General features: G+C 58.9%; 1 protein-coding gene across 16 annotated transcripts in view; it reads left to right on the top strand.

The window, feature by feature from the left end:
- ABLIM3 (actin binding LIM protein family member 3) overlaps positions 1–12,465 on the top strand; it is a 34,747-nt gene extending 22,282 nt beyond the window's left edge. For 2 of the 16 annotated variants that reach the window (XM_065734538.1, XM_065734537.1), the window contains exons 5-22: positions 1,207–1,333; positions 1,565–1,658; positions 4,274–4,361; positions 4,722–4,780; positions 4,991–5,062; positions 5,424–5,579; positions 6,043–6,072; positions 6,291–6,420; positions 7,078–7,176; positions 8,276–8,326; positions 9,342–9,476; positions 9,687–9,751; positions 9,872–10,019; positions 10,235–10,264; positions 10,737–10,795; positions 11,128–11,196; positions 11,867–11,947; positions 12,182–12,465. In XM_065734538.1, coding sequence (XP_065590610.1) covers positions 1,207–1,333; positions 1,565–1,658; positions 4,274–4,361; positions 4,722–4,780; positions 4,991–5,062; positions 5,424–5,579; positions 6,043–6,072; positions 6,291–6,420; positions 7,078–7,176; positions 8,276–8,326; positions 9,342–9,476; positions 9,687–9,751; positions 9,872–10,019; positions 10,235–10,264; positions 10,737–10,795; positions 11,128–11,196; positions 11,867–11,947; positions 12,182–12,295 — 1,607 coding nt within the window. In that variant the 3' untranslated portion in view covers positions 12,296–12,465. Of the gene's footprint in view, positions 1–1,206; positions 1,334–1,564; positions 1,659–4,273; positions 4,362–4,721; positions 4,781–4,990; positions 5,063–5,423; positions 5,580–6,042; positions 6,073–6,290; positions 6,421–7,077; positions 7,177–7,556; positions 7,640–7,743; positions 7,849–8,275; positions 8,327–9,341; positions 9,477–9,686; positions 9,752–9,871; positions 10,020–10,234; positions 10,265–10,736; positions 10,796–11,127; positions 11,197–11,866; positions 11,948–12,181 lie in introns of those variants that run through there. The other 14 variants (XM_065734539.1, XM_065734545.1, XM_065734543.1 and 11 more) reach the window with 14 other exon arrangements.
- The last annotated feature ends 324 nt before the right edge of the window (positions 12,466–12,789 follow it).

The following is a 12,789-nucleotide window of genomic DNA, read 5'->3' as shown; positions in this document are numbered from 1 at the left end:
CATCTCCAACCGGGCCCGCAGGTCATCACTGGTTTCAGAAACTCCCTTGCCCTGTGTGTGACCTGAGTGGCTGCTTATGCTCCTTCTCTTGTGTTGCTGATACCAACCTGAAACTCAGCAGGACCAGTGGAAAGGCTGTGCTGGGTGGGTTTGGCTGGCGCTCACCATGACTTCACCTGAGTTTGGGGAGGTGGCTGCATCGGTGAGCCCCAGGCACAGCACGGGGCTTCCCCACCTTCCTCCATCCCCTCCCTGAGCCCTGTGGACAAGCTGCCGAGGGCAGCATGCTGCCTCTCTTAGCTGGGCCATAGGAAGGGGAAGGGCAGCCGTGTGCTCGGCCTCTCGCTGGCTTCCTCCTTTCCCAGCCCTTCCAGCCAATGATCCCTGGCCAGCAGAGTGAGGTTACCCAAGGGCACTGTGCTTTGTTCACCGGCAGCAGCCAGACATGGGGTGTGTTGGGACCCTGCATTGCCACCCAGGGGGATAGCAAGGAAGGCATGCCTCTGCAGGGCTGCCACCAGGGGCTGCTGCTGTGACCTGCAGGACAACAGCCCTGGGAGCAAGGTGCTATGCCTCTTCTTGCACCGCAGCTTGGGGAGCAGCTTGAAAACCAGGCAAGCAGAGCTTGTGTGAGGGAAGAACCAGATCCCAGCTTTTTGCCAGGGGCTCACCCAGCTCTGCCCTGTGGGTAAGGACTTTGTACAGAGCTGCCTGAGGCCAGGCTGTGCAGAAAGCCTTGCTCTGCTTACATGGTGCCTCCGGAGGAGGAGGGCAGCGAGGAGTGGGTTAAGGAGCAACCCCATGGAACCTGCTGCACCAGAGCAGAAGAGGATGAGAAGCCAAGGTCAGGGGTCTGAGGCCCATGTGCTTCCTGCTCACAGCCTTGGCAGGATCCAAGAGTAACAGGGAAGGAAGGGAGTCTTGTAAATATCGCAGTGTGGCCGGATGCAGTGATGGAGAGCGCAGCCTTTCCTCTGCTCTACCGGGCACTTCCCACCACTCTGCCCCGTGGGAGCCTTGGGCAGCACAGCCCCAGAGAGCCCTGGCTAGTGCCACAGTGGTGCCAGCCCCAGCAGAAAAACTCTCCTCCTAGCTCATCCTGGGGTAGGAAGAGGTAGGTGATATCTTCCCATCTGTGGTGAAGAAACGATCCCCCAGGGGCAGAGGTTTCACGTGTTCCCCCTTCTTTTTGCTTCCCTACTCCAGACTGTGCAGGCTGCAAGGAGGAGATCAAGCAGGGCCAGTCACTCCTGGCACTGGAGAAGCAGTGGCATGTCAGCTGCTTCAAGTGCCAAACATGTGGGATCATCCTCACCGGAGAGTACATCAGCAAGTGAGTGCTGCTGGTTGAGCTTGGCTGGTCTTGGTCCTTGGCTGCTGGGGCTGCAGTGAGCACCTGGCTGTGGGCACCTGGCTATGGGGAGGTGCTCCTTGGGCAAAGCAGCAAGTGGGCTGGTGATATAGCCCAGTGGGCAGGTGACTATCAGGTGTAGGGGGGATTTGGCAGTGCAGGAGGTGCTTAGTCTGGCTCACCTGTCTCACCCATCTTCTTCCTTTCCTGAAGGGATGGAGTCCCATACTGCGAATCCGACTACCATGCTCAGTTTGGCATCAAATGCGAGACGTGTGACCGGTACATCAGTGGCAGGGTCCTGGAGGTGAGTCCTGGGGCAACGGTCACCTGTTCTGGGCTGTAATGGGGTCTGTCTCACCCAGAGGTGTGTGACCTGGGGAGCTGTGGGAGTTTCATCGTCCTCATCACATCATTCCTCCCTTATGGCCGTGGTTGGCCCTAAAGTGGTTGTGTGGACACCTTTATCTGGAGGGTAGAATTAGAAGAAGGAGCAGCAACGACCTTTGGGGTCTGGTACCAAAGCACCCAATGCCCTGGATATACCCCACAGATAGGGACTTCAGCTCTAACCAGCTGCCACCATACCCAGCTCTGGAGCATCCCCAGCATGCAGGCATGTCCCTTGCAGCCTGATGGTTGCCTTGGAAACACATCCAGCACAGCCACCCACCCAGGTGAGGGCTGCAGCACCCTGCCTGCAGGCAGCCGTCCCTCTGCTCCCTCCCCCAGGTCCCTGTCCTGGGCCAGACCCAGAGGTGGCTTTAGCCATCAGCAGAATCCTGGCCAGCAGGAGCTGCTCGTGCAGAGCTCCTGCAGGATCTCATGGGGATCCAGCAACGAGGATGAGTGCAGGCGGCCGTGGTGCAGGTCTGAAGCAATGGAGCAGATGCACAGCCTGCAGCAACCAGGCAGGTGGGGATTGCTGCCTGAGGGAGGAAAGGTCCTTCAGGGCCAGTCCTTCTGCAGCCCCCGCTCTTGGAGTGGAGGATGCAGCCGTGCTTACTGTTGATACCAAAATCTCTACAGGGGATAAAAGGCTGGGAAGCCCAGTCTGACTGTAATCTAAAGGGTCAGAAGGTGGGAGGCAGAGAGAAAGATGTCAGAATGAAACATGCTGTGGTTTTCAGATCCGCTGGTGTTGCTGTGGAGCTGGGCTGTGGCAGGATGGGGAGGTAGTAATGCTGAAAGCATGCACAGCTGCTGCTGAGACCTTCCTGCAGGGTGGGGGGAGCCGCTCCCAGGGCAGCACTGCTCCCACCTCTCTGCCATCCCAGAGAGCGGTGATGGGGAGCAGCATCCCCAAACCTAGGGTACCACAGCTCTGCAGTGAGCCAGGCACAGGGGCTGAAGGCTGAAGAAGCAGTGGTGCAGGCAGCAGCTGGAAGAGGGGTCTGGGGCCGGGGACAGGGCACCTCCAGCCTGGGACACCCACAAGAAGTTCTCACCCCACACCCCAAACCCTTAGCCAAACAGAGAGCACCAGGCCTGGACAGGGAACCTCCCATGAGGCTGCAGCCAGGGCTCTCCAGCATCCTTCTCCCATCCTTTTTCAGGAGGTGCTCATGCCCAGGAATGCTTTCTGCTGACTGCTGTGAGCGTGAGCTCAGCACTGCAGCAGCTGCTGCAGGCCGGCTGCCCAGCACAGGGCTGCTCAATTGGCAAACCCCAGAGAGGAACGGGGTGAAGCCGGAGCCTCCTGAGCTCAGATCCCACTGGCAGTGCTGGGTGGCACCACACAGCCCCTGGCACTGCTCAGTGCCTGCCTGAGAGCTTCCCCCTGGAGCCAGGGGCTCTAATCGTCTTCTCCAACAGAGCGCGAAATGAAAAGGGCACCTTTAAATAATGTGAGGCCTTAACGAGCCTTCCCGTGCTATCCATCAGCCCTGGGCTTTCCGAAGGGCTGGAGCTGTGCGGCCAGGCACAAATGATTAATGAGTCTATAAGGGATCCCGAGTGATAACGAGCAGATCTCACCACCCACAGCCTCTGCCACCCTCTTATGAGCTGTAATGTGAATCTGTACAGAACAGGCAAGGCATGCACACAGCTGGGATGGCCAAATGTGGAGGGGTGATTGCTCAGGCTCTACCCTTCCTGGTGGATGAGGCTCTGCTCCTCCTGTGCCCAGGCGTGCCTCGCTTCCCTTCCAGCCTGCTGCAGCAGCACATGTGGACTAGATAGGATAAGGTGTGTGTGTGTTATTTCTTAGTGTCAGCACAGTGAGACACTGAGAGGTCTGAGAGCACCAACCTCACCTGGCTGCACATCCTGGCTCTGAGAGGGACTGGAGAGGCACATCAGCCATCAGAAGCCTCTGTCTCCAACACAAGCTGTCTCCAGCAGCCTGTGTTCCCATTCCCATATGGGAAGTACAGAACTGCAGACATACTAGCCATGGTGTTCAGGAGCTGGGCTTTGGCTGCGTTGCTTTCAGTATCTTTTCTCACTGCTTACAGCTGTGTCCTCTGATTGACACAGTGATGGTGAGTCCCTCTTGTCACAGATCAGAGGGGAGAAGCCATTGGCTGCCATCTGTGCCCTGGGAGGATCAGTTCCCTGCTGATTTTGTGGGCAACCATCTCTTTCCTGTGGCACTTCTCGCTAATCTTCTCATCAGATTTTTCTATTGATCTTCCCTGCTTCAGACTGTTTCCAACTCCCCCAGTCATTGCCATTCCTATTATCAGCAAGAGCCTCAGCTTCCCTCTGCTGCCCTAAATCACCCCACACCTTCTCTGGTTATTGTAGGAGTACAGTGCCCCGTGGGGCTGTGCCCTGGGCCAGGGCTCCCAGCCCTGCAGGTCGGGTCTGTTTGTTGCGTGAAGCACGCTCTGCTTTTCTCCGCTTTGCGTTGTTCTCCATGAGGTTTTGCCCCCCTGCACACCCAGGCCCTGCCCCACTCAGGCTGTTTCCTTGCAGGCGGGTGGGAAGCACTACCACCCCACCTGCGCCCGCTGCGTGCGCTGCCACCAGATGTTCACCGAAGGAGAGGAGATGTACCTCACAGGTAGGGACTGCTGCTGTGACGGGGGCTGTCCCCAGGGCAAGGGAGCCCAGGACTCCTTCCAACCCATCCCACCTCCCCCTTGTCACTTGTACACTGAGGTTTGGAAGCTCTGTGTCTGCTCAGCTGCTTTGGTTCTGGAAGCAGCTCATTCCATCCCCCATTGGAGCCATTCCCAGCTGTGCACCTCTGGCTACAATGGTTCAGTGCAGCTGGGGACAGCACAGACAGATCCCACTGGGGGCCAGCAGGCTCTGGGCAGCGGCAGGAAGGGGCTGGGGGTGTGTGGGGACAGCAGCTGGGTGATCACCAGCAGTGGGTGCGAGCTGTGCACAGAGCTCAGGTGCTTTCCCTCTGCTCCAGGCTCTGAGGTGTGGCACCCCATCTGCAAACAGGCAGCCCGGGCAGAGAAGAAGCTGAAGGTAGGTGGCAGTCAGTGGCCTCTCCAAAAGCTGCAAGTCCTAAGTGCTGACCTGAATCCCTGGGCACTGTGGGATTGCTGTCCCAGCTCAAGGTGGTTCCTGACCCTGCAAGAGCTTCATCCCTGAGCAGCACTCAGCACTATGCCATGCCTGCTGCTCCTGGATGGAACCTGCCTGGCTCTCACCTGTCCTTTCTTTTTGGCTCTACAGCACAGAAGGACATCAGAAACTTCCATCTCACCACCAGGCTCCAGCATCGGCTCCCCCAACAGAGTCATCTGCGTAAGTAGATCACTGACCTCAGCCCCACGGGAAGGACTGAGGTTGTGGCCGTGGGTTTGGGGTGATTTGGAGGGGAGAGTGGCAGTTCCCACCCTTGTGTTTGGGAACAGCATGGATGAGATATGTCCCCTATCCCCACTGGCACATATGGAGCACCCAGAGGGATGTTGTCACACCATCCTCCATCCCAGCTTCTCTGCCCTGTCCCTCCGCTGCTTTTGCTCACCTCTTCTTCCCACTGCTGTGGTGGTCGGGCTCCGCGTGCTGGTTCTGTGTACTGTGTGCTCCATCTTCCCCTTCCTTCTTCTCTCTTTCTCTCCTTCTCTCCCTTTCCGTCCTCCCTGTCTCTCCCTCTCCCTAGGCTAAAGTGGATAATGAGATCCTTAATTACAAAGACCTGGCAGCTCTTCCCAAGATTAAAGCCATCTACGAAGTGCAGCGTCCTGACCTCATTTCGTACGAGCCCTATCACAGATACACGTCGGATGAGACGCTGGAGAGATATAGCTATGGGGAGGTACTGAGCTGGGATGTGCCCAGAGCTGGACCCCCATTTGTGGACATGGCATGGAGCTTCACTCACTTCTCAGGGATCCCTGCAGGGCATTCAGGATGGGATTTCTCCCCCAGGCTTCATTCCATCAGCAAGCACTGAAGTCACCGTCGAGAGTGAGGTGGCATGGAGCTGTCCCCTGGCAGCCAAGGGGCAGGAGGGCACAGAGAGACAGAATTTGAACAGATCTCACAGTGAGGGAGGTTTGAGGTAGTCCTGGCAAGGGATCTGTAATGTGCTGCAAACACATCCCTCTCATCCCTGGTCCCAGGGCTTGTCACCCTCAGTCCACCCATCCCAATAGCTGTCATGAATCTGCTCTCACTGAGTGGGCCATGGTGTGGGGAACAAAGCTGCTGTGTGGCCTCCACTGTTAACCACATGCTGTCTCTCTCTGTCTCCCCTCTCTGCCTCCCGTTGTCTCCAGTCCTTGGGGACCCTCTCTCCATACTCACAGGTAATGGCACTGCAGGCCTTCATCACCCCTCTGCCTCCACAGGGCTGTGCTGAGCATCCCCTGCCCGAGGTGGGGGGGCACAGGGACCCATCCCAGGGGGCTGCTCCTGTCCAGCCCCAACTGGACACACGTGCACCCAGCAGCATCCTCGGCCACAGGATGCCTACCTCCATCTCTCGCCCTCCCCTCTAACATTCTGCACCTGTCCCTGTTCCCAGGACATCTACGAGAGCTTTGACATCCGGCAGAGGAGAGCCTCCAGTCCCGGCTACATCGACTCCCCCACCTACAGCCGGCAGGGCATGTCCCCCACCATCCCGAGGTCCCCCCACCACTTCTACCGTTCAGGTGAGGATTTGGGCTACGGCTCTGGGGACTCCACTGGTCTCAGCCAGGGAAGGAGGAGGAGTGGTGGGGGCTGGCAGTGACCCACTCTGCTGTGGGAGCCATATGGGCACAGCACGACTGTGTTCTCTCTGTGCAAGGGAAGGCTGAGGGGGCTTGAGCTGGGGATGGAAGTGGCCACAATGCCCAGCAAGGTGTAGTGGAAAGCAGCTCACCTGGCTGCCTCGGTAGCTCTGGGGCTGTGCATGGAGCACTCATGCTGCAAGCGCTGCTCTGGATTGCAGAGGTCAACTGAGGAAGAGCACAATGTGTCTGTGCCTGCTCTCCTGGCATCTGGAGCTCGATGGGAACGCATGGCACAACCTGAGGTGGTGTATCTGGAGGTGCTGCCTCCTCCACCATCCCTACACTGCACCACTCACCACTGTGTCATGCTCAGCTTTCCTCTCACCGATGGTGCTGCTGATGGGGCACCTCCACATCTGCCTTCATCAGGAGATGCAGGGCATCTGCTCCATCATGGCCCACGTCACCCTGTCACCGTGCCACATGGGCCATCTCCCACTCCTCTAACAGCGCTGCCTTTAACACCCGTTTTCTTCTGCCTCTTGTTCTCTCTCTCTCAATCACTTATGGCTGCTTCTGCTCAACACCGCGTAGGCACAGAGAGCGGGCGCAGCTCCCCCTACTATAGCCAGTTAGATGTGAGGTCTTCTACTCCAACCTCATACCAAGCACCCAAGCATTTCCACATTCCAGGTAGGCTCCGGAGCCCCTGGCCCAGGGGAAGTGCCGTATGTGTCGCATGCCTGCATGTGCCATCCCCTGTGTGCTGCATGCGTAGCTCCACTGCCTGCCTAGAGCCAGCTGGCAGCAGGATCTACCCTGGTAGAGGCCATCCATAAGTATGACCTGCAGCTTAAACCCTCCTCCTCCTCACCGCCACACAACTTCTCAGAGCCTTCCAGAGTCTGCTTGCCCCTTGTCCCCCCTGCCCACCCTTCCTCCACCTGCATACCTTGTGGAGCCCCTGCAGAGCCATCCCCTGCCCGCTCCCCCAGGACCACAAGGCAATGCGTGTCAGCCAGGGGCTGTTCTTCTCTCCCCCTTTACAGATTATTATTTTATACTCCCCCTAGGGCCCGCCGCTCCCTCCCCCCAGGCTCTTCTGGGCTTGCCAGCTGCCTGCTGCCCTTCTGCAGGGATTGCAGGGGCCCACCAGGTAAGGGCCACCACCCACTCCCAGAGCCCACGGGGAAGGGTCAGAGGGGGGGGGTAATGGGTGGGAAGCAGGCAGAGCACCATCCATCCCCTTCCCTGCTACAGGCACCTCCCACCACCACGTCCCACCATGGGACTCCCAGTGCCCAGAAACACCCTGCACCGCGAGGACACCCTGACCACACTCCCACCCCATCCCCCACCCAGCAGGTCGGTGCTTTATGGATGGCCCCCTCCGCCAGCTTGGCACCAGGCTCTGGCTCGCTTTCCCTCCCAGCTGGCTCTTCTCTCTCTCTGCTGTGGAAAGAGGCTTTGGCTGAGCTTGTTGTGCCCCAGGTAGCTCAGAGGTGGCTCTCACAGGTGTTCCCCTCCATGGTGCCCAGCTGCTGGCTGGCAAGGCCAGTGGTGCATCTGTGCCCCCGCGGTGCATGCTGACTGGGTGCTCGCTGCATGGCACTCATGCATCGCCACCTGCCCGGCTGCAGTGGGATCCAGCCTGGGTCCGGCTGGATGCTGGAGCCACTGAAGGATGCCATCGGGCAGCATCTCCTCAGGACTGCCGTCCTGCCCTCACTGCAAGCTCGCACTGAGCTCCTCTCCATGCTTCTTTCCTCCTTTCTTCCCTTTCTCTATCCAGCTGCTGGTGAGAGCAACATCTACAGGAAACCTCCCATCTACAAGCGGCACGGTCAGTCTGCAAGCTGGGAGCCAGGCACAGCGGCTCTTGGTGTGGGTGGTCGGTAGGGGCATGGTGGGAGATGCTGAGAGGAGCTCTGCAGGGAGCAGAGCTTTGGTTGGTGTTGCTGCTTCCCCTCCAGGCAGCAGAGTGCAGGGCACAGCACAAGGGGCAGGGTGGAGGGGAGGGCTGGCAGCCATGGGGCAGCCTTGGGAGGAGTGAGGGCATGAGGGGCTGGTAGAGGATGGATGAGGGTGACACTAGAAACAGAGCAGCCCCAGCAAAGGGCTGCAGGTGGTGATTTGCAGTTACACACGGAGCCCTAAAGAAAGAACGTAGCCCAGCAGGTTGAAATGCACCCAGGAGGTGCAGGAGGCTGGGGAGGAGGAAGCCTGGGGTGGTTTGTGGCTCTGCGGGGCTTGCACTCTCTCTGCTTGCTGGCATATGTAGCTGCCCGAAGTAGTAACCGTGTCTCCTCTCTCTCTGCGGGCTCCCCTTCCCACCTGCCCACTGCCTTGCTGTCTGCCTGCACTGCTGCTGTAAGTAGCTGCTGTCGGTGAGGTTTCCTGTGCTTGGGTGGTGGTCTGCGTCTGCACCTCCCTGCCCCTGCTGCCCAGAAGGACAGCTGGAAGGGCAGCAGCTATGCATGCTCCCAGTGCCCATCCTGGCCCTGGGGCTGAACCCCTTCCCCAGTTGCTGGGATCCCACCCCCCCTGCTCCCCACAGCGACCCATTGGCTGCCCCAGTGGGACTGTTCCCTCCTCCATCCCTTCCTGTGTGAGCCCTGCAGTGTGCCTGTGCAGCCATAGCCCTCAGAGAGGGGACAGCCGGGGCACATGGTGCTGCTGGCAGAGCACTGTCTGCCACTGCATCCCTGTCTCCAGTGTGTGTCAGCTGTTTGAGAATGGGTTATTTCCAGCTCTGCTCTGAGCTACACAAATTGTTGCTGAGTGCTGGGACAAGAGGAGGGTTTGCTTTCATTTGGGGGTGGAACTTCTGAGTGTGGTGTCCCATTCTCCTTTTGCAGACAATATTCCTGCAGCCACCAAAAGCAAAACCAGCGAGGACATTGCACAGTCGTCCAAATACAGCCCTGCCTACTCCCCCGACCCCTACTACCACTCCGAGTCAGAGTACTGGTCCTTCCAGGGATCCCCCAAAGGTAACAACTGTCTGCAGCACTGTGGGAATGGGAAACCAGAGAGGGCAACACCCTGGGCTGCACCGGGACCCAAAGATGAGGTTGAGCTGAGATATGTACCAGAGTGACCCCCAGATCCCAGCAGCCCTTGGAACTTGGCTGTCCCTATGCCTTTGGGGGCTGTTTTCCATCTCTACCCCAATTTGACCCCCACAACGTGTCTCCTTGCAGCCCCCCGAGCCCGGCGGTTCTCATCAGGAGGTGAAGAGGATGGCTATGAGCGGGGCATGCACAAGGTGAGCAGTGTCCCTTCCTGCAGCCTGCTGGGGTGGGCACAGAGGGTGGCAGTGAGCCAGGAAGGCACAGAAGTGCCATGTGCCCTGGGATGTGTCACTGCTGTCTCTCTGCATGCCCAGATCCAGAGCGGCATCGGCAGGCTGATCCTGAGGGAGGAGATGAAGGCACGCTCCAACTCCTACGCAGACCCCTGGACCCCACCCCGCAGCTCGGCCAGCAGCAGAGAAGCCCTGCACACGGCTGGCTATGAGGGCTCCCTCAATGGCTGTAAGCTCAACTGTCCATCTGTCCATCCTTCCGTCCCACGCAGGAAGGTGCTGGGAGCTGGGGGTGACCCTAAGGAGACCCCTTTCACACCGAGGCTCTCACAGGGCTGAGGCTGTGTGGGAATTGCTGAACCCCAAGGGAGGACCAGGGTGGGGGGAATCTCTGCCTGGTGCTGGGTGCTCAACCCACTGACCCTGGCTGTGTTCCCCCTGCAGCCCCCCGGATGCACTACCTGGCTGACAGCGGTGAGTATACCACCCCTCATCCTTGGGACGTGTTTCCCCCCCAGCTGTGGGGACCAGAGCCTGAGAGCTGAGCCCAGAGAGCCATGCTGGGACCAGGGAGGTGTGGGGAGAGGAAGGAGCCCTGCTCTGTGCCAGGGCAGAGTCAGGAGGGAAGAAGATTTTGAAAGGGGTATTGGGATGGGGGAGGGAGGGCTGCCATGGGAGAGGGATTTAGGTGAGAAAGAGACTGAGAGGAGTTGGAAAGCAAACAGAGCCAGGTGAATTTGGAGCTGGAGGGGGATGGAGAAATAACAGAAACACAGACTGTGAGCAGCTGGCCCAGGGATGCAGGAGCACATCTGTGCAGTGCATGGGAGCAGCAGCTGAGGAGATGCATCAGGAAAGGGGAGGTCTGGGCACAGGGCAGGGTACTGCTGGGTACGCTGGGCTGGCCCTGCTGTCTCACTCGCACTCCATTGTGGTCTCCTTGCAGATCCCCTCATTTCCAAGTCGGCCTCTCTCCCTGCCTACAGGAGGAATGGGCTGCACAGGGTGAGTGCCTCCTGCTGCTCCCTCCCCTGCATCCCTACTGCCACTGCTGGCTGTGCCCATCCCAAATAACCCTCACTGGGTACTGCTGAAGAGCAGTGCCTGCCCCACTGAAGATCTCCATCCCCATCCTGCAGCTCACGTCGCTTTGCTTCATACCCTATAGCTTAGGAGACCTGGGCTTGTCACTTCCATGCCACTTGTGCTTCTGCTTCCCCACTGCCCGGCATGGGGGTGCCTTCCCCTTTCGGGAATATGAGAGGTGCTGTGCTGGGAGGAAACCTGTCCAGATTCCCTCTCTCACCCCTCCCTCTCTCCTTGCATCCCTCCTGCAGCCGCCCAGCGCAGAGCTTTTCCACTACGACAGCACCAACGCCGTCAACTGGGGGATGCGAGGTGAGGCTGTGGGGCTGGGCAGCAGGGGCGGGGGGCCCACGGGTGCCATGGGGCTGCCACTCCATTGCAGGCAGCTTCAGAAATGGGATCTAGGCCAGAGGGAGAAGGGGAGAGATGGGGGAGTCCCCGCAGCTCTGGAGGGGGCACGCTGGCGGGGAGGGGGCAGCGGCTCATCTCGTTGTTTTTTTTTGTGTCCTACAGAGTACAAGGTAAGATCAGCCGTGACTGCCACCTGGAGGTGACACGCAGAGGAGGTCCCGGAGAAGTGCCCCTGTGTGCCCAGGCCCTATTAAGGGAAAGCTTTGCCCTCTCCCTCCCTCCATCCCCTCCTGACAGCCCCATCCCTGCACCATGGGCTCACACGAGACGCCCAGCTTTCCTGCCAGGTTCACCAGCCCTGTGCTAGGCAGTGATGTCCCCCTCGTGTTCTCAGCCCACATTCACCTCTGGGTTGCTCCTGGCTTTGCAGAGTGAGCAGCAGAACTTCAGGCCACCATTTCAGAGCCACACAGATGGATTAGGGTCACCCTGAAAGAAATCCCCCCTCTACCTTGTCCACCCAAGCCCTGCTGTGCCACTCAAGCCCCCCAGAATGAGGCAGGGGGAGGCATCACCCTGGTGCCCCATTGCTGAGCTCTAGCTGGGGAGAGCTGCCACGGTGCTGCTGTCCCTGTGCAGATTTACCCCTACGAGCTGCTCCTGGTGAAGACAAGGGGGAGGAACCAGCTGCCCAAGGACGTGGACAGGACTCGGTTAGAGGTGAGGTGTCTTCCAGTGGGCACATCTCCTTGGGGTTTACCCTACCTGGCTCACGTGGGATGGTGAGGGGCCCACGGGCATGCGAGGAGCATCTCCTGGGCGAGCCCTGCTGCAGGCTGCAGCACTGCTGCACCCTGTGGGGGGCGGTCCCACTGCCAGGCCCCTCCAGCTGCAGCCCCATGCTGCCATCAGCCTGGGATGGCAGCCCCAGCCCAGCAGCCCCTCTCTTCGCAGCGGCACCTCTCCCAGGAGGAGTTCTACCAGATCTTTGGCATGACCATCGCCGAGTTCGACCGCCTGGCGCTCTGGAAGAGGAACGAACTGAAGAAGCAGGCACGGCTGTTTTAAAGGCAGCGCACTATAAATATATACATACCTATAAATATATACATAGAAAGATCTCTATATTGCAGCTCTGTATGATTCTCAGTACTGTACGTGGCAGAGGCGCCCTCTGTACCCCTGAGAGTGAATTGGAGTCTCACGGATAACTCTGTGCTCTTTGTTTCTTTTTCTTCTCGAGCTTTGGTTCTGCATCCGTCCTTGGGGGCTTCTGGGGGGCTGAGGGCACCGGGTGGGGGGTGCTGTCAGCGCCGACCCCCTGCGACAGCCCTGTGCTGTGTGCTGGGGGTGGGAGCAGGGCTGGGGGTAGCACACCGGTCATTGCTGCTGTCGTCTTTAGTGCGGCAGTAATGAGACAGTTGGGTTTGTAACGATTTCACCTGTACCAACTAAATCAAGCTCGGCTGTTTGGGGCTATGAGGAACATCTATCAGCGGTGTCAGAGAGAAAGCCTGGAGGGGCCAACGCTTCATTTAATCCATAATATTAATAATAACACC

Source organism: Cyrtonyx montezumae, unplaced genomic scaffold (assembly GCF_038088225.1).
Source record: "Cyrtonyx montezumae isolate F1298 unplaced genomic scaffold, pur_monq_1.0 scaffold_18, whole genome shotgun sequence".
Lineage (NCBI taxonomy): Eukaryota > Metazoa > Chordata > Aves > Galliformes > Odontophoridae > Cyrtonyx > Cyrtonyx montezumae.
This window is presented reverse-complemented; position numbering and strand designations above follow the sequence as displayed.